At 42.6% G+C, this 19549-nt stretch overlaps 2 protein-coding genes across 2 annotated transcripts in view; one reads left to right on the top strand and one right to left on the bottom strand.

Annotated features, from left to right (window-relative positions):
* The window catches only part of rnd2 (Rho family GTPase 2), a 30645-nt gene extending 24609 nt beyond the window's left edge, over positions 1–6036 (bottom strand). The window contains exons 1-2 of the mRNA XM_067570369.1: positions 5656–6036; positions 5026–5113 (exon numbers count right to left, since the gene is read on the bottom strand). Of these exons, the coding sequence (XP_067426470.1) occupies positions 5026–5113; positions 5656–5865 (298 nt within the window). The 5' untranslated portion in view covers positions 5866–6036. The remainder of the gene's footprint in view (positions 1–5025; positions 5114–5655) is intronic.
* Positions 6037–12208: 6172 nt separating this feature from the next.
* vat1 (vesicle amine transport 1) overlaps positions 12209–19549 on the top strand; it is a 30461-nt gene continuing 23120 nt past the window's right edge. Inside the window, exons 1-2 of the mRNA XM_067570778.1 lie at positions 12209–12891; positions 19033–19240. Of these exons, the coding sequence (XP_067426879.1) occupies positions 12472–12891; positions 19033–19240 (628 nt within the window). The 5' untranslated portion in view covers positions 12209–12471. The remainder of the gene's footprint in view (positions 12892–19032; positions 19241–19549) is intronic.

The raw sequence follows: 19549 nt of genomic DNA, 5'->3' as shown, positions 1-19549 counted from the left end.
TAAACTGGTGGCTGATAAACAGGGGCTTTCCAAACTTGTCGTGTTTAATCACTAGGACACAAACAGTTATTTTAAGTTACAGTATTTCACCAACCTTGCACTATCTTCTGTTTACTCATTACCCGAAACTGTCATACAGGCGTTCTCCCCAAGTGCAGGGGAGTGCCTTCCAGACTGCTATGCATCATCAAAACAGGTTTCGTTTAGGCAGTTATTGCCCTGGGCTGGTTAGGCGAAGAGCAGCAGCAACTTTCGGGGCTTAGGCTCAGAGCATACATGTGGGCTTGCGTGAACAGTAGTTGAAAGGATGTCGTCATCCTCCCCTTCAGGGTGCTGACAAAAATAAACAAAAGGTATATTTATGTTCTGTGGTTAAATGTGTGTCTGACTTTCCAGCAAGTTGCAACCCAGATAAACAGCAATCTTGTTTGCAAATTGCAAATTGTTTAGAGACTAACCTCACAGCAATGATTTAGAAAGGCCAAAATAACTGATAATGTTATCTCCTGTGATCAGCATGCTCTATACTCAGATCACATCAGGGCTGATAGCAGTTTCTTAGCATCCTCCGTCTCCAGTGGGATGTAGGTGTGAGGGCAGAGGAGGGTCTGTTGATTTTATTTCTGCTCTGCGTTGCGGTTGTAGTCCACTCACTCTCCATTAAAGATTAATCAAGTGGAAAGCATTGAAGAACGGAAAGCCCACAGAACTCAGCGTGTTTTTACAGGCCTCTGGATGCCCTACTGGTCAAGTGTGCTGAGAATGTGGGGCTTAAAGAGCATACAGACACCAGGAATGTTGGAAAGTCTGTATGAGAAGAGAGAGAGAGACAGCCAGACTCTGACTCTGGCGCTGGGAGTGGTGTTACACACTTGCAGTGTCTTGTTATCGTCTCTCAAGTCAAAAACAATCACACCTCTTGACTGGCAACGCACCAGACAGCTTTGTCGTGAGAAATGAGTCACAAAAAAAAACATTAAACATGACTGTAAGAGAGGAAGACTCAATAGAAAAAGGAGTCTGAAATTTGTGTGAGTGGTAGTGTTATTTAAGAATCTTTGACAGTAATAATCTGTGACATTTCCAGATAAATAAATGTTGGGTTTTTTTTTTTTCTCCGCACTTTATCACTGACTGTGCTGCACAACTGTAGCCGGTTCATGAAAGCATTTATATTTGTTGTTGTGAACACCCAGTGTCAGGCAGGTCTACTGGAGGAAAAATCCTTCACTGCACAGCAAGTGATGCGTTTCATGTTCCCAGCAGCAGGAACAGCACTTTGTTTGGGAATAAATAGAGAAAGAACTAGGTGTTTAGAATGAGAAGTGATAGCCAACATCGCCGATCAGACAAAGAAATAAATCGGAAATTTGGTTGACAGAACTTTTCAGGATAACACGTGGTTCGGATGACGAGCGATCTCTGGGAAGTACAGTACCAAAAACACTGCAACAGGAGTGATTATCACCCAAAGACGTCAGCGAAAGATAAAAGAAAAAAAAAAAAAGACCTGTGGATTGCCACTTGAAAGCACACTCCGGCATGACTAAACAGAATATGAACGTTCTAGTTTTCATGTGAGAATCAGGTCAAGCGTTAGAGAGGCAGCGGAGAAGAGAAGCAGAGCGAGACGTGAGCGTACTGCTGTAGGGAACTTTGGGGGGAAAACCTGACCTGTCGTGACTTGGACTTGTAAGAAACTGCGTGTCCACCTCTTAGTGGAGTATTAGTCAGAGGGCAAGGTTAGTGGGAATCTTTCCCAAGCACCACTACCATATTGGGAAGAGAGGAAGAGTGCATTAATGCCTCAGGGTTGGTAAAAAAAACCCAGACTGGCTGACTACCAATGGGCCCCTTGAGCATCAACAGTAATCACTAATGGCCCTCAGACAAGTTATCACCAAGCCACATTGACATTTTGACCACTTAACAGCTTGAGTTGCTTTAAAAGTCAATTAAGACAAGAAGACATGCCACGTTGAAACAGACTACATCTATCACAATGAGTGGCAGTTCACGCATATAACATAGAGACACGCATACAGTGGTTTTTCTCATTTGGATTCCATTCAATCACTTTCTAATTAATATAATTCACCACATTGTCTGGGAGCTGAAAGCTGGGCAGAATACAAAGCACAGCTGAAAGTTGCCCTCTGGTTCCCAGGAGGTGTAAGACCTCCCTGTTTGTTTAATGCATCTTAAAATACCCAATCATTCAGGGGAATGCAACACAAATAAACAGATTTATGCTCAGTAATGACCTCAATTAGATAAACACCTCACCCTTGTTCTCACCCATCCTGCAAGGACTAGACCTTGCGGAGGAAATGGAATTAATGAGACCAAACTAATCAATGGTCGACTTCCATGCTACAGCAGTGGAAGCTGGAAGCATTCGTAATGGCAGTACACATCTAACCATGCCGGAGAAATGTGAACAAGGCTAGACACAAGCTGCTTAAATAGCCTCGCCTCAGATAGCGATCAATAATGCTTTGTGAGTGGAGCCGGACCACAGCAGGCAGACTTCACCAGCAATTAAAAAGGAGACAATACTTTATGTGAAGAGGCTGAAGAAGTGGTTGTCAGAAAAAAAAAAAAAAAACAGCTGTATCTCGGAGCGGAATGGGTTGTGGCTTAGGAAGAGCAAGAGCAAGCGGAGGATTGACTGCTGTAAATGTCAGGTCAAAAACAAAGGGTCCAGTGGACTGTAGTTGTGCCATCGGAAAGTGGCACATCCTCCAAAAATAGCAGGTAATGCAAGCTCAGTGACGTACTTGAGGCTGCTGCTGCTTGTGACTAGTTTCACTTAATTGAAGAGGAGCTCTACTGGCTTCCTTTGGAACACAATGACTATAATAGCTTCATCAATTTTGGACTCCATACCCCCAAAGGTCAGGTTTGCAATTTTTTTTTTCAAACAACTGAAACACAAAGGCCAAAGTAAACCAAAGTTCAATGCGAAAGCTTGCACAAATGTAGTCCACCTGCACAAGTGAATCCAGTGTTTGCAGCAATTTCAGTAAAATTAATGGTTATCTGAATGAACTTTTGAAGCTGTTATAAATTATGGAGTGGTGGAGCCTGGCCACTGAACTGGTGCTCCTGCTGCTGCTGCTGCTGCTAGTGTATACAAGATATTTTTTTTTAAAAAAACAGCTAGAGATGGAGAGCAGAAGGAGGAGAAGGGATGAAGCAATAAAAAAAATCAGATTCTAAAAGAGGAAAGATGGGAGACATGCTATTTTCTTCAGATGAAAGCCTTTTTCATCTAAGTGTGAGCCAATTATTTTTCTTGTTGAGAGAAAATAAGAACATCTGTGTTTGCTGTGAATCAGTCAATAATGGCACACCACACAGGGACCTCTGAATGCGCACATACACACACACACACACAGAGAAACACACACGACTACCAAACACACATACATATACATTTGCCCTGTGGGTTGGGTGACGTCATGTTTGTTGTGGGGTGGGCGGCTCCTGGATGAAGATTAAAGACTAACATCGCCAAAGGTGGTTTAGGGTTTTAAAGATGGACAGAAGCACAACATTCCCACCACATCATTAGGCTCTTATAGCCTAGAGATAAGGAACTCTTCTAAGTTGTGGCCCTGGGCCCCAGAGAACCCCGACCCCTGACTGACAAGCTCAAGCAGATTTACTCTCCGGGTCGACACGGGGTCGAATAAAAACAACATTCTCTCGCTGACTGACCATGTAAAATAAAAATACTCCCAACATCTCTCCCGGAAGATAGTTTTAGGTTTGGGAATGTTTATGATAAAAGAAGGAATTCCCCCTGAGAGGATCTCATATTCAGGCCTCTGACTGGCCAGCTATGTCACTGGCCAGATAGCTGGTGGGAGCTGCTGGCTTAGGAAGGCTATGATGAGATACAAAGTATCAGAGTAGGTCAGAGCAGTGAATCCATCCTTCCTGACAAGACTGGAGTGAAAGTAGAGACTGACTTTCTATGCAAGTGTCTCATTGATGCAACTTCTTCCCCAGAAAGGAGAATAACTGTGTCATACAAAACCAACAAAGAACAATTTGCTTTTAGTCTCTTAATTTGGCACAAGGCTGCCAGCATTGACGGAGGCACGAACATGACTGCTGCTGTTGATGTTTTTGGACTGACGTCAACAGTAGTTGTTATTCTGAGCCCACAAGTTTAAATTTGACAATTTTAACACTTCAGTATGTGAAAAAGCCCCTAAAATAACACTTACAAAAATCCCAAGTCGCTAAAACACTGAATGAATCTGAAAAAAAAAAAAAAAACCCTCAATGAATGACTTTCTTTCAGGGTTGAGGCAGGTAGATGAGGTGACCAGCTGTGTAAACTCTGGGATAGATTGCTCTCTTTATATAGTGTATAATAAATGTCTTAATATCACAGTTGACTGTCTGTACTTGAATGAATTTCCATCATTTCGCCAGACAATATGTCTGATATCCGATAGTTAGTCCCATGTGTCAGCAAACTGGACTTACACTGATAAAAACACTTAAGCAGTTAAAGCAGTTACTGGTCCCTTCAGGGCCATCCTGTCTGAATTATTCCCTCTCCCCCTCCTGCCCCACACACACACACACACACACACACACACACACACACAGAGTTGCCTGACCCTGGGCCAGAGCATGGGAAGAGGCAGCCACAAACAGTGGACAGTACAGGAAGGAATGCAAACACAAAGCGTAAAGACATTGCTGGCACTGACATTTCTAGCAAAAACAACAATCATAAATAGCAGATGCCCTAAGCTAAAAAAAAAATGGGGGGGGGGGGGCAGTGGGGGGGCATGACTAAAAACAAAAGACATCCATCTGAACTTGCTAGGTCAAAGCAATTTGTCAAAGAGATGACTGCTAGAAAAGTTGGGAGATGGGAGTCGGAGGCAGTCCTCCCACGGTCGCAGCCAGGGACAGGCACCATACTGGGGCTGAGAGCGGATTGATTTGATGTCAGCCTTTAAGAGACGGTGCAGAGACAGAGATATGAAATTGTCTTACCTGACGTGTCCCACATATTCAGCTCAATCCGGTGTTTGTCTATCTCAAAACTGGCTGTGTAGTTTTCGAACACTGTGGGCACGTAGTTCTGAAAATAAGGGATTCATTTTAGTTATCCAATTAAAAAGGGACAAGATAAGCCTGTGTTTACACAGCCACAGGCTTCAAAGGAGTAGACTAGTGGGAACATCATATTTGAAGTGATGCAGCTGACAAATAAAGTAATGGCAGACACAATTCCACAGCTAAGCTAGTCATGTAAATCCCTTTGGGGATGTTATAGAAAGGTAAGCCTAGTATTATAGTAGATGAAGACAACGCCTTAAAGTTTTATAGGCAGCACTGCAGACATAATAAAAGTCAATTTAGACATTACAGGACTATTATACATTTTACAGGCATTCATTACTGTTCCCTCTCCATCAGCTCTCTCTCTCTCTCTCTCCCTCTGTGTGTCTTGTTTTAACATTTCTGTCTTTGAGCAGGTGGAATCTGCTGAACAAGTGCTGAAGTTGTCCGATAATACATTTTAATGGCAGTGCTCCTCACTCATTCACAAACTCCTGATCTATCTGCTTCTAGATACAACAAAAAAAAAATTAAAAACAGATCAAGTTTTGATAGACGTACCTCTGGATAGCAGTCTTTGGCAAAAACGTGCAGGAGTGCCGTTTTCCCACATTGCGTGTCCCCGACCACCACAATCTTACAGCGGCTGCCTAGACTGTCCATGGTTTGTCCTTCAGAGGTGTATTGTTGACGCGTGGATGGATTGCATCCAGCATCCGATACGAGACGCGGCGGAAATCGAAGACTGGAAAGAAAAATGAGCAAATACATGCGCCGACCCGGTGCGCTTTTATCCAGCTCCTCCTGTCCGACGCGCAGCCCTCCGGTCCCGCTGACAGACTCTGACTGACTGGTTGCTTACCAAAACCACAGCCAGGACGCACACACAGCCCTCCCTAGAAACTCCGGTACTTTGATTACTGGCCACGCCTTCCTAATACTCACGTCTGAGTCTCATCATTCAGCTGTAATAGGCTGTTCTTGTGGGAAATAAAGGGTCTGGGACTAATGGTGACCTCATCATCCTCTTTGTTTTGCCTCCCATGGTAGCCTTATAATATCTCAATCATATTATCAAATGAGTTTATTATATATTCTGCCTCCTGTTCTATCTGTATAATGCCTATAAGGCTATATTCCCTCAAAAACACCTGTATATCTGTGAAACATAATAAACTATTTTTGGATGATCTCGTATTTTGTACTTGTAAAATAATATGGCTATATAAGAACAGGACTAAATACATGTTTCTTGTCATACTTTCTACTTTACCTCATATGTTACCATTAGGTCTACAATATCTCTACAATAATAACATTTAGTTTATTATCATAAAGACTGAGCAGAGTCCACTGATCTTATTATGACTTTATGACTTTGTTTAAGGATAAGTTCACAGTTTTTCAAGTCGGTCTGAAAACAAGAGTCAGGTGCCCAAATGAACACTGAAACAGGTTTTGCTTGTTGTAATCTTTCCTCCTTTGCATACTGGCTATTAAATGTGCTTTCGATGCAGCTTTCAAAGTGTTGGGGGACAAAATCCACAGTCCTCGTTTTGAGAATAACTGTATTTAAGTTTCTGTGAAGATAATATGAGGCTTCAGCCGTCTGAGTTAGTCAGATAATATCTTCAGTTACAGTCTTTTTAGTACACAAGTCCCTCTTTGTGTTTCCCCAGACAGTGTTTTCCTGTTCAGCTGCAGGGGAAAATTCATAACAAAATGAGGGAATTTGACTCTAAAAAGACAGTAACTCTGAGAGATGTTTACTTGCTTTGACTGATTTTGACGGTTTAAACTTTTAAATACATTTGCACGGATGGCGGACTGTGGATTTTGTCCCCCAGCACATCATCTTACATTCCCAGTGCATTATGAAGGGATCTCTTAATGGTCAGTATGAACAGGAAGAATGATTACAGCAAGAAAAACAGGTGTCAGTCTTCATTTGGCCACCTGATTGTTGTTGTATGACAAACTTTAAAAAAAACTGTGAATCTATCCTTTAATATTGTGACTGAAAACTGTCTGGAGGACTATTGAAAAGTGTTGGATCAGTGATATTAGTGACTTCAGCTCCTGCTGTTCAGAGGTCTGAGATTGATTTGATTCACTAAATAGATACTGCAATGAATAAATCCCATTTTTCAGCAACCAGATGATGATTTTATCACAGCAGTCTTGAATGATGTAATGAAATGCTCTGCAGGTGGGACTGATGGTATTTAGAAATATAATGGAGCGTAAATCTATTTCATTTTGGTTTATTCTCCCTTTGATTCACAAAATATAACTCTTAATTTGCTAGAAATACTTACATCCAGACAGGTTTATAAGATGGAGACTTTAAGTGAAGGTGTTCGGCTGTATAGACCTTTTTTGTTCCCATCACTATTAGGAAAGCAGCACAAATACTCAGCACATTATGCCTCTTGATTTAGTGCCAGCATGACCTCTTAATGGAGATACAATAAATGCAGCGTACCTAGATAAAATAGTCCATCAAATTAAGTAGTGAGAGGTGAGTGGGCTGTGTTTATGGGCCTCAGTGCTGTGGATTTCAGTTGAAATTCACTGGAAGCTGAATTATTGGTTTCGTGAATGAGATAATTAAATGACGTGATACCACGTGCGGTGCAGGTCAGCAGTGTTAAATCATCTTTTATCGCCTTGTAGACCGACACTGACCCCTTCTGGACAACAGTGATATTACATTACATTCAATCTACAAGTGGCAGGCAATAAGCAGCCGTACAATATGACTCATCCCAAATACAATAGCACATTGTAGTGTTGTTGGATTGCTGGAAGTGTCTCTCTTGTGTTGTTTACCTCCTTCATAGAGGTTACAGGGCAACTAAAAACAGATGAACTGCAGCCTGTGAGATTTAGAGACTAAAGGATGATTTACATAGATGACAGCAAAAACCATCCTGATAAGCATATTAGGCTGTAACTACTGTGTATAATAACCTATCACGGCAGATAAAAAGAGGAAAGAAAACACGTTTCCTATTGTAAGATCAGAGAGATAAGAGTCCTCTCGGAATATGAATATTAATGAAGTAATTTGTCAGGGTTCTTATGTGCATCACTCCACAGTTATAGGCTCTCTGTATAATAATATGAGGGATGATGAGGATAAAATATTAATGTAGTTTCTGTCTTTAGTTTAAAGAACGTCCCCGCTGGGTTTGCATGATTATATGTTCATTCTGCAGTACAAAAGAAATACACCCAATAAAAACTGTTGATGGAGTGTCCTGAGTGACCTGGAAATTGTTTCCGGAGAGATGTTTTGCTGTTGAGTTTTGCAAATAAAGGTAATTTTTCAATGCTTTGTTGCAGTATCGGGACTAGTGGGGGTTCACATTTCATATATCTGAATTAGGGGTGTTGCCCTACAGCGGTATTGATGATAACTGTGATATTTAAAAGAATGAAATATTGATATCATGTTGATAATGAAATGTAAATAATCCAGCACCTCTTAAATAATTTCCATTCTTTCCATTCTTGCTTTGTCTCCCTCCCCCAACGCACCACACACACACACACACACACACACACACACACACACACACACACACACACCTTGTGGTTCAGTTCATCTGGTTGCCTTTTCACTATCCATTAAGTGTAATTGTTCTTTCTAGACATTTCTGTACAGTTATGGTTACAGACTCTCTCTGCACCTCCTCACACTTGTAATTTGATTGTAATTCATTTGCCAGAAAAGAGACAAAACACACAATAAATAAAGTCAAAGATGAATTTGACCGATAGCATTTTCTTTTCAAATTTCCTATAGATATCGCAATAATGTCGTTATCATGAATTCTTTTGGCCACAACAATCATGTAGTGAAAATCTGATGTTGTGACAGCGCTAATCTGAATATCTAGATGAGTAAAAACAAAATATCTGCATTGTTAGAAACCACAAGTGAGAAAATTGGATATGCTTTGTGATTTGAGGGAACTGACCCTTTAAAATCAGAGCTGATCTCCTGTCTTGGAGTCAGTAGAGCAGCAGGTGGCAGTATATATTTTTGCATCTAGATCAGACTTCTATATAAATGGGACAGACTTACTGTATTTAGAATTTACTACAAATAGCATTTTCATATGTGAAGTGAGAAGGAATCTCTACTTCTAGAGCAGCTTGAGTTCATCTTTTTTGAAACTCTATTGTGTGTTTGCACCTTTAACTTCTGATGGGTTGATTTTCTTGTTGTAATAGCTGAACATGAGGGAAAAGATGCCACAGTGTAGGACAGACAGTGAACTTCACAAAAGCCTATCACTGTACAGAAACATTTATGTATGCATGAATGCATATATATACAGCAAATGATGTTGTGGCTTACACTCGCTCTCATGCTGACTATTCATCACAGTCTGCTGCATTTGCCAGCAGGTGGGTGTAATGTTCTGCATTGTCATTGCCTGTGCTGTATCAGTGGGACTGTGCAAAATGGTTTTGTTTCCTTTGAGAGGCTATAATGGATATGTTACTCAACCTGTAAACTAATTACACTCATGTGTAAGTATAGCAGAGATGTGCCAGATCACTCAGCAGAAGAGTAAAATGTGTAAATGACCAGAGATTGAATTGGTGAGGAGCCAGTATGCTGCACCTTTTGATTTCAAAGCTCTCAGTTTCTGTACACTTGCCAGGTAGAGTTGATGGATCCTACAGACTTACAGATCACTGTAGCATGTGTAATAAATACGTGCTTCGACACACTAGTATAACAAACTAAAAGGATGCACATCTGTACACTGCAACCCTGAGACCAACCACTGATTTTTTTTTTTTTTATTGCCCCCATGTGGTACAAGTTTGGTGGGATGAGAAAAGAAATCCAATGCTGTAAGACACAAGATAGAGAATAAGAAAATAAAAATCATATTGCTGCCACACAGATTTTTGTTTGTTTTTTTGCTGTTCTTTTCTAAAATACTGGATAATTTCACCTCTTCTAGCCTCTAAAATCTATTCAAATGAAACAATCTAAGAAGGGAACATAAGAATTGGTTGAACTATTCACAACCCAGAGACATATGCAACCTGTGACTTGGGGTTTATGAATAAACATTGCTTCATTTTAAGCAATGTCACAAGCTAAAATGGCCGAGGTCTGCTGGTTTAGTAGAACAGCAGCATTCAAACGAGGATGTCTTGCTCAGGGATATTGTAATAATACATAAAAGAATAACATTTACCTGCATATTTTAAGAAAGTGACCAGGCTGCAATGACCAATTATACATTTAGACACTGTAATACTCTCAGTCTGCTGTTGTAATAAGCAGATAAATCACTTCAGCCACAGACCATGAAGGTATTAATATTTCTTACATCAATAGTAATAATTCATGCAGACAGCATGTGTGGGATTTGCATGAGTTATAGTTCTTTATTGTAAATCCCAGTATGTGCCCAGCTTTAATGGAAATGAAATACCTGTGTGTTTGTAGCTCAGACACACACACATCCTCAGAGACCGCCCAGATTCCCTGCAGACTCAGTCTATTTGCCGGCAGAGTGGTGACACAGTACTTTATCCAGGCCAAATTACACCGCTGAGCAACATTATGCATTCAGTAACCTACTTAGACAATGGAGGAAGTCTCCAAACTACACCAGGTGTCCGAGGCAGTACATCTCTGTTCATGTGTCCTATTCTTGTGCTCTTTTAACCACAGCCATTTCCTGTGATGGATACATTTTCAAACCCTGTTTAGCTGCTGGAACGTGTTCTGAAATTTTCCTCTTGGCCACACAGCGAAGCTAATAAATAAAGCTTTTGCATTAAGGTTTCTATTATAATCTTTTCCTTCTTTTTCACAAACTCCATGCTATAGTCCAAGTCATTTTCCTGACTGTGCTTTGCTGCTACATTACCATACTGGCCCTGTCAGAGCTAATGAGGAGATGAGCCACTTTGGGAGCACCCACAGCATACTGATGTGTATTCAGAGTGGCTCGGCGTGGTTGGTGTGGATGAACAGCCAGCCTGGCTTGTAACATTTTGCCTGTGTCAAAGGGGAAGATCAATAATGCCTGCATCCTTTATCATTAAGCCCCTTTGGGATATTGATTGGTACGTTGCTGACTTTGTCCTCAGAATTGCTGAGTGGCACTTTACGGCCACAAGGTGTCTCACCACTTTTCTTGTGGTCACATCTCTCTGACTAGACAGGGTGCTGGTCTCTCAGCTTTACATGAACAGAGCTGGAAAATGTGAATAGAATCAGGTTTCATCTTGTGACATTTTGCATTTATGGTCACAAAAGGTGTTCAACTATTTGTTTCTTCCACCCAAGCCACTGGGACTTGCTCCAAAATACTCATTATAAACCTCTGAGTTTCATGAGTGGCCCTGTCCCATGTGTATTAGCTTTTGATAGACAGCTCATCCCGCCTTATAGCTGACTTCTTGTACTGAAGCCAAATAATACAGAGAGAGGTTATAGCCTCATTTAATCAAAAAACTGGCGTGACCTCAACACAGGCTCATATTTTTCTGAGCTGCCTGCACAGGGAAGTTACAACAATGAGCCGTACGCAGGCCCAAAGTTCCTGCAAATCCTACTGTAGAATAGGCGGCATAAACAGACATTTCCTCTGGTTGATACTGTTCCAGCACCACAAACCTCACATGCTGCAGTAAACAGCCAGCCAGAAATAATCAAATACTTCTTTGAAGAAATATTTATCCATTAGTTGTGTCAATGTATTTTATGATATCTGATGCACTGTACTCTACAATACAAACAGCATACAAAAGAAGAAACAATATCATATTACAGTACTGATATTACTGGGCCTTGTTAGTCTCTTAAGCTATGGTTACTCTTCATCAGGGGCTTAGAAGTGTTTTTTTTTTGGCAAGCTACTTTTTCCAACTTGCAGCAATCAACAGATTTTGACGAACGTTTTTGCAAGGGGTTGTTTTCAACTTTATTTGCCTTTTAGTCCTAATGGATATTTTTGCATAATCACCTCTCTGCTTGATGCAATATAGGCTTATCTTATAGCCCTACCCAAACAGCTAAACCCACCCAATCACACGCAGGAATCCTGGGTTTCATCAGCTCTCCGTGTTTTCCAGCCTGCCTCTGTCTCGTCCCACTCGCACTCTCTGTCAGAGCGCGGCGTTGACAGCCACTGGCCACTAATCAGCCCACTTTGTCGGGGTTTGTGTGCATGCAAGACTGCTGAAAAAGAAGCTCTGAATCTCACATTTTCTCTTCTTTGCCAGGCACTTGCAGCAAAACAAAGAAGCCCGTCCACGGCACTAAAAGCGCAAGAAGTGAAAAGCCTTCTAAGTCATTTTCATCACTGTCTCACAGCCAACGCTCCCTGCACAATGTCTGGAGAGGACGCACCTGCCCAGCAGCAAAACGCCGTGGACCAGAAGCAGGAGACCAAACCCAACGAGGAACCCAAAACCGAGACTGAGCCCGCACCCGCCTCAGGCGCCGCCGAGGCAGCGGCTACCCCCGCGGCGACCACCGAAAAGGTCCCCGAAGAGGAGGCGTTCACCTACCGCGCACTGGTGCTCACCGGCTACGGGGGCTATGATAAAGTCAAGCTGCAGGTGAAGAAGGGCAAGCCGGCGCTCAAGGCTGGCGAGATCATGGTGCGGGTCAAGGCTTGCGGGCTGAACTTCGCCGACTTGATGGCCCGGCAGGGGCTGTACGACCGGCTGCCGTCCCCGCCGGTCACCCCCGGGATGGAGTGCTCCGGGGTGGTGGAGGCTGTAGGAGAAGAAGTGACAGACAGAAAAGTAAGCACACATGCTTCTCAGCTTCCTCTTACCAATTGAAGTCTCATTTTAAGTGTGTGCTTTATTGTTTAAGTGATGAATATATATGTCTCGCTTCATTTTGGAGCCGAACAGCTACATCTGGACATGGGCGTGTCACGCTTGCTCGCTGCTCTGTGTGGTAGTGCTTTACATTGTATTTAACAGTTTCACGGTTTAATGAATTACATGCCTCTAAGCTATCAGAAGGTAATTAACTCGATAATAATAATGACAAAACCCCCTATAGTTTATGTTTGATCTGTAATGTGTGTTCATCCATTAATTCACTGGTGCGTAGAAAGGAGACAGCACTTGTTGTCTCAAAGTGCAAAGAAGCCCGTTTGTGTGTTCGTGTGGTATTTTATGTATGTAGAAGAAAACTAAAGTGTGTAAAGTGCACGAGTTGAGTACAATGAGAGCAGCAGCAGGCGTCGCCCCTCATGTCTCCCCCTGGTTTTCAAATTGCGTTGCCTTTGCGCAACTTCAAGCGAGCAAGTGCGCGACACAGTAGCTGCTGGGGTGGAGATGGATTCACTGTTCATGTGTTTTGTAAGGCTTAAGTCTGAATAAACACGTGCAAATCCGTGGGATGCTTTCCAGCCTGGCTGCACCTACGCTTTACTTCACTGCGCTTCGATGTGCGCCAAGGCGCGGAGAGCTGCGTAAAGCCACCCAGAGAGATCGACGACAAGACCGGAAATGAGAATGTCGTTCCTTCAAAATTATAGCTTGGGTAATTCACCTGAGAGTTTCTTTTGTCCTTATTTTTTACCGAGACAAAAGAAGTTAAGAATATATGAAAACATACAAAACATGCATAGTATAGATAATAGATACAAATTAAATGTGGAATTATGAGGATGGCAAAATGATGAATTATAACATGGCCTATAGATGTGCACAATACTGCCATATATAAATCATAAGGTGAACACAGTCTGCTTATATCTCTGATTGCAACTATAAAAATAACGTCTTTTGTATGAAAAACCATAAAACGACACTTCTGTTCCAACACTTAACTCGCAAAAAAAATGTTTATTAATGAGGCACTTTATTTTGGAGGCTATAGGAAGATGCAGTGCACAGTCATTAATATGGCTGACTTGACACCGGTGGCGGAGACCGGAGTCACCGACGCCTTTTGTTACCGGGAGCGGTGGCGCACAGACTAGGGCGAGGCGCGACGCAACAGACAGCGTGGTGTGAGAAATGGGATCACTCGCCCTCTTTGTCACCAGATCGCGTATCGCCTCTGCTGTGTTCACAAAATAATACTCACAGCCATCAACATGTCAGAATTAAAGTTCAAGCCCGCGCTCTAACAGACAAAGAAGCCAAGTCAATTTAACAATCATAATGCCCCCCCAAAAAAGCACTTATAGAGTTTTCTTTGATATTCAACCAATAGAAGTGATATGATCGAGAGAGAGTTATGTCGCTTTCTTACATAGCATGATGAGTCACAGGCCTATACGTCTGTCTCCTGGCTGCATGGCATCACCACGGTAACGCCTTTGTAAGGCAATTAAACTACAAAGCCAAAATGTTACACACCGGCCAGTGATGAGTCACTGCTGTTTGTTGTAAGAGCACTACATTTTCTCACATCGGCCAGTTAATATCTCTGGATAACACCATGCTAATCACATGCGTGGTGCAAGTGCAGAATCAGTGCATCTGGATGGGAGTGGCACATGTGTCTGTCAAGTGTGAATCCATATGGATGGGTGCATCTATTCAGACTAATAGGAATATGATTGGTGATGGGTCAGCCAACAGCAGCCAGACATGATACAGGGGCACGAGCCTTATGCTTATAAAATACTTTATAGCTTCTTTCCACACTGTCAGTAATGTAAATTGGATTTAAAGGTCAGACACTACACGCGCACACACATGCGCAAACACACTTGTCATCAAGACCTCGCGCTCCCACATCTCCCCCTCCCAGCCCTTATAGAATTAAGAGCCAATCTTCCTAATGGATGGAGATCTCTGAGATCTTTTGGCAGCTAACTCAGAGGGAATGTGCTGACCCTGATGGCACAGAATTTTTTGGGTGGCTCATCACTCACTGCAGTTCTATCTGTCTGCCTATCTTTCTCTGTTGCACCCCTCTCTCCACACACACACACACACACACACACACACACACACACACACACACACACACACACACACACACACACGCATATATGCACACAAAGACTACAGTAATGGGTGTGTCTGATGTGTGTTTTCTACACATAGAGCGTGGGCACAACCATGAACACATTCATGGCATTTAATTAGATAATGCAACATAAACATCAGTGGCTGAGTAAAGTGTGATTGATTTTTATTTAATGTTTTCTGACATTTCAATCTAGTGTTGAATTTCATGTTCTACAATGTAAGTGCCTGCTGCTTTCCCACACAGATATGAGAAGGACATTTTAGAACTTTGGCTTCTTTTATTTAATGAGAAAAACATGTTTTTATTGAATAATGTTGTTTAGGGACTGAAATCAGGTATTGAATTGGCACAAGTATTGAAAAATGTCCAGGTATAAGTGTAGTTAAACTTTTACATTTTCAAAGTTGATAAATGCTGCACTTGCACCATTGTTGCCCCCCCCCCCCCCCCCCCCCCCCCCCCGATCTCCTGCCCCCCTGTTCATTGTTTTGATACTTGCTGGCTCTAATGTCTTTATATGTACTGTATTCATTATCCTCCGCATGCCGCATATTGTATTTCCATAACCGCTGCATCCCCTTGAAGAGACAATAAAAGCAGAGTGAAGTCATACTACAGTGCCCTCACCCGAAATGACCTAAGAAGGAGTGCAGGGGAAAGTGTAACAGTGAGTAAGCGAGGGAAGAGGGGAAATATCACACTCATCCCCTGACACCAAGAATCAGCACTTTTGTCTCCAGACCTGCTTTAAAAAAAAAAAAAAAAAAAAAGAAAAATTCTTCATGCTCTCCCTCGGTGAGTTTTGGTAGGATCTGACCCATATGTTCTCAATTACCTCCCTCTGGCCCACATTGTCAGTCTGGTATTTCCTCCATCCCTCCTTCCCTCCCTCTATCTATCTCTCCTTCTTTTGTGTAATCTCTTGATTCTTCCTCCATTGATCGAATCCTGACACTCAGTGAATCACGTCTCTCCTTCTTTTATACTAATTTATCTTTCAGGGCTTCTATCTCTTCCTCCCTGTCCCGCTCTTCCATCCTATTTGTCCTTTTTTCGTCATGCTCGCAAAATTTAGTGTTTATATTTTTCATGGCCTGTTGACAGTTGGCCGCGAGCTGCTGATGAATTAAAAGAATATCAGATGTCTCTGTTTTGTTAGTTGTTGTTTTTTTTTTCCCCCTTGAGTCTGTCTTGTGTGGGTTTTCCTTGATAAATCCTCAACATTTCTGAGATTGAAAGTGTAGAGTTGCACCGAGGCCGCTCATATTAATCAAGCTGAAAAAACATGATGAAGAATATTTTAGATGGTGATTTGCATAATCAGAGGTGCAGTCAAGTGCAAAAAGCAGCATGTAGGCACTCTCGAGACAGATCTTGCTGTATGTAAGCAGGGTGTGGCCTTTATCGTAACATCATCGAAACTGTGATATAGCACAATAACACGTACAGTAACACTGGGGAGATATCATGTTTCCTTTTAATTGCATTTACAGCAGATATACGAGATGAGTGGGTGTTACATTTAACCTTCATCTTTTTGTCTCAACCTGACTCAGGAACACTGTATGAGAAATTTCATTCCTCCTTTTTCTTTTTTTTTTACCCCTGATAATTTTTTGCTGAGATCATCAAAGCTGCAAGCTACGAAGCAGCTGACTTGGAGGCCCGCATACCCCAAAATTGAATCACCATCTGATTAAGTCCATTCATATACAGTTAACTGGAAGTTTCTTTGTTCAGCGCCCCCGCACTGCTGACCCCGACTGTGACTACATTTGATGCAGTGGCATGAAGGCTGAGAAAAGGAAATTCAAGAAGCGCCTGTTTATATATATGTGTGTGTGTGTGTGTGTGTGTGTGTGTTTGTTTGTCACACTGTGAAGATGTTGTAACAGAAGTGTCACAAGGCTCGCTCGCTCGGCCTTGAGTGTTCCTACCCAGCTTCTGTGTGACTGACAGTAACTCACATGCTTTATGTGGGCACAGAAGAATAGCTGCAGATGCGCTCAAAAGCAATGTATGAGTCATGTTTGTGTTTCCTGTAAAAGGCCTGAACTCCTCCATCTATCGATTCGTGCAACACTGTACCCCCAATTAAACAAGCAAAGCTGATGAGTTTGAAGACTATAAGAGTTAAAAAAAAAAAAATTTTAAAAAGTAGGGGGGGGCAGGGTGGAGATTGGAGAAAGCGAGTCAGCATGAATAACAAAGGAAAGGAAGAAGAAGTAGCCCACGGTGGAAAAGTGAAAGTATAGTTTGAAAATACACCAAATGACTCAGCCTCAGACAGAAAGATGCGGGTATGAAAAGAGAAAGAGAGAGGGAGATCTCTCTAATTGGAGTGGATAGACAGCGAGGCGCATGGCTCCCTCCAGACCATTAGAGAGGCCCGGGTGGAGAGGGTTTGTTCCCAGGAGGAGAGAGCTTGTCTTATGCTCAGCCATGGGGAAGAATCTGGCAGGGACTCTGATGAGTGGAGAGAAGCCAGGGGAGAAGATGGGCCCCATTGTCCTGTCTCGCTGATGAGGAAGAGGGGATACAGGACATTTCTCACAAGGGAAAAGAGAAAGAGGATGGCGGTCAGATGAGGTATAGACAGAAAGAGACAGTCGAGGATGAAGAAATAGGGATGAAAGAGAAGGCGTCGAAGAAGGCGGCGAGACCAAGACGCAGACAGGATGAGACGAGGCGGAGGGGGGGGGGACTGGAGAAGGGGAAGGAAGACGTTCTAAAGTTGTAAGCGGAAAAGGAGTCAGGAAGTGAAACAGAAAGAAGGGAAGAGAAAAAGTGAGGGGAATGGAAACGGGGTGGGAGGGAGAGCTGTGTCGAGAGGGGTGGATAAGGGGGAGGAAGAAAACAGGAAGAGAGTTATAATGCTGCAGTCGTCTCTGTTTCCTGTGTCCCTCGAGTGGGCTCCCCTGATTTGGTGGTGGGATGCTGGGCGGGGGGGCGGGGGTGGGTTTATATCGACGGTCTTCCTTCTGGAAAGAGACAGTTGTGAATCGGAGGATCCTGCTTTGATAAGGATAGGTTGGGAGGACAAAAAGATGGTGATGAAGCTCGTTAAATGCTGAAAATCTTAAACATTTTATTTATCATATACTACATGTACTGTAACTTGGTTGTCAAAAGACAAAAAACAAGTCAAAAAACAAAGTACAGCTTTATTTGTCCGCATGCAAACAGCTAATCACTGCAAGCCGCTGGCATTACAAATCAGGAAACAATTAATATACTTTGCATTCCCAAAGCTCCTTCCCTGTTTAGCAATAAAATGATCCGCTTCCTTTTCCGTCCTGATTCCGTTCTTGCTTCGTTATATTATTTACCTCCATCAGTTACTACTCTTACCCTGCTGTGGTTTGGCGCTCTCCTTGTTTGCTCGCGCTCTCTCTTTGCAGAGCAAACTCTTGGAGGCTTGGCGGCCGAGGTGGCTACATGTTTGCATGTCTGCCGTTGTTGTGAGCAGAGCAATAAACCACGCTCTTACCATGCCTGCTACACGGCTCACATCATTCCCGCTGAGCCAAGAGCCTGTGAGGCTGCAGATAGCACGACGTACCAGATCACCTCAGGGTCTAGTAGTGAATTGCCAGTGGATCCTGTTGACGCTCAAAAACCTGATTCATCAGTTAAAATATTGTAGAATTGAGCTTTAGTATTAATGAAGTAGTTTGTGGTATTGGCCTGAAAGCTCTTTCTCCCTAAAATAAATAGTTTTAGAGAGCAACATTTTAGCTTTGGCTGTTAGTAATATTTCCAGATTTCGTTAAATGTCATCCTCGTAAATCTCAACTGTTTTTTAGAAGAGGAAATCTGAAACAGCTCCATATCTCACCACTTTTCCAGTGAATTTGAGGCATAATCTTGATGTGTACAGATTGAGAGTCCTTTGCTTTACCCTCCTCTTAACCCGTCTCTTCCTTTGCTTTCTGTTCCAGGTCGGTGATAAGGTGATGGTGCTCAACCGCTTTGGGCTGTGGCAGGAGGTGGCGGTGGTACCGGCAGCCCACACCTTCCTCATCCCAGATGGCATGAGCTTTGAGGAGGCAGCAGCCCTCCCTGTCAACTACATCACCGCCTACATGATGCTGTTTGACTTCGGCAACCTGCGGCCCAACCAGAGTGTCCTCGTCCACGCTGCTGCAGGTACGAAGCTAGGAGAGAATAACGTAGATACATGCGCATGGGGCACACATAAACTGCCTAGGGCCCGCGTTATTTTCAAATGATGGTTGAATTTATTATAAATGAATTAATAATTCATCCACAAACTAGAATAAACCTGATGTGATGTAGCTGTGAATAACTGTCAGTGACTCAAAGATTCTCTATGACTTTATGTTGTAACTGGTAACCACATTTAATCAGTTTCATCTCAGTATTTGTCAGCCCAACGATTGTTAGCAACCACACAAATGAATACAGTGTTATACCACCAGCCTGAAAAATGCTCTG

This window comes from Thunnus thynnus, chromosome 17 (genome assembly GCF_963924715.1).
Source record: "Thunnus thynnus chromosome 17, fThuThy2.1, whole genome shotgun sequence".
Lineage (NCBI taxonomy): Eukaryota > Metazoa > Chordata > Actinopteri > Scombriformes > Scombridae > Thunnus > Thunnus thynnus.
This window is presented reverse-complemented; position numbering and strand designations above follow the sequence as displayed.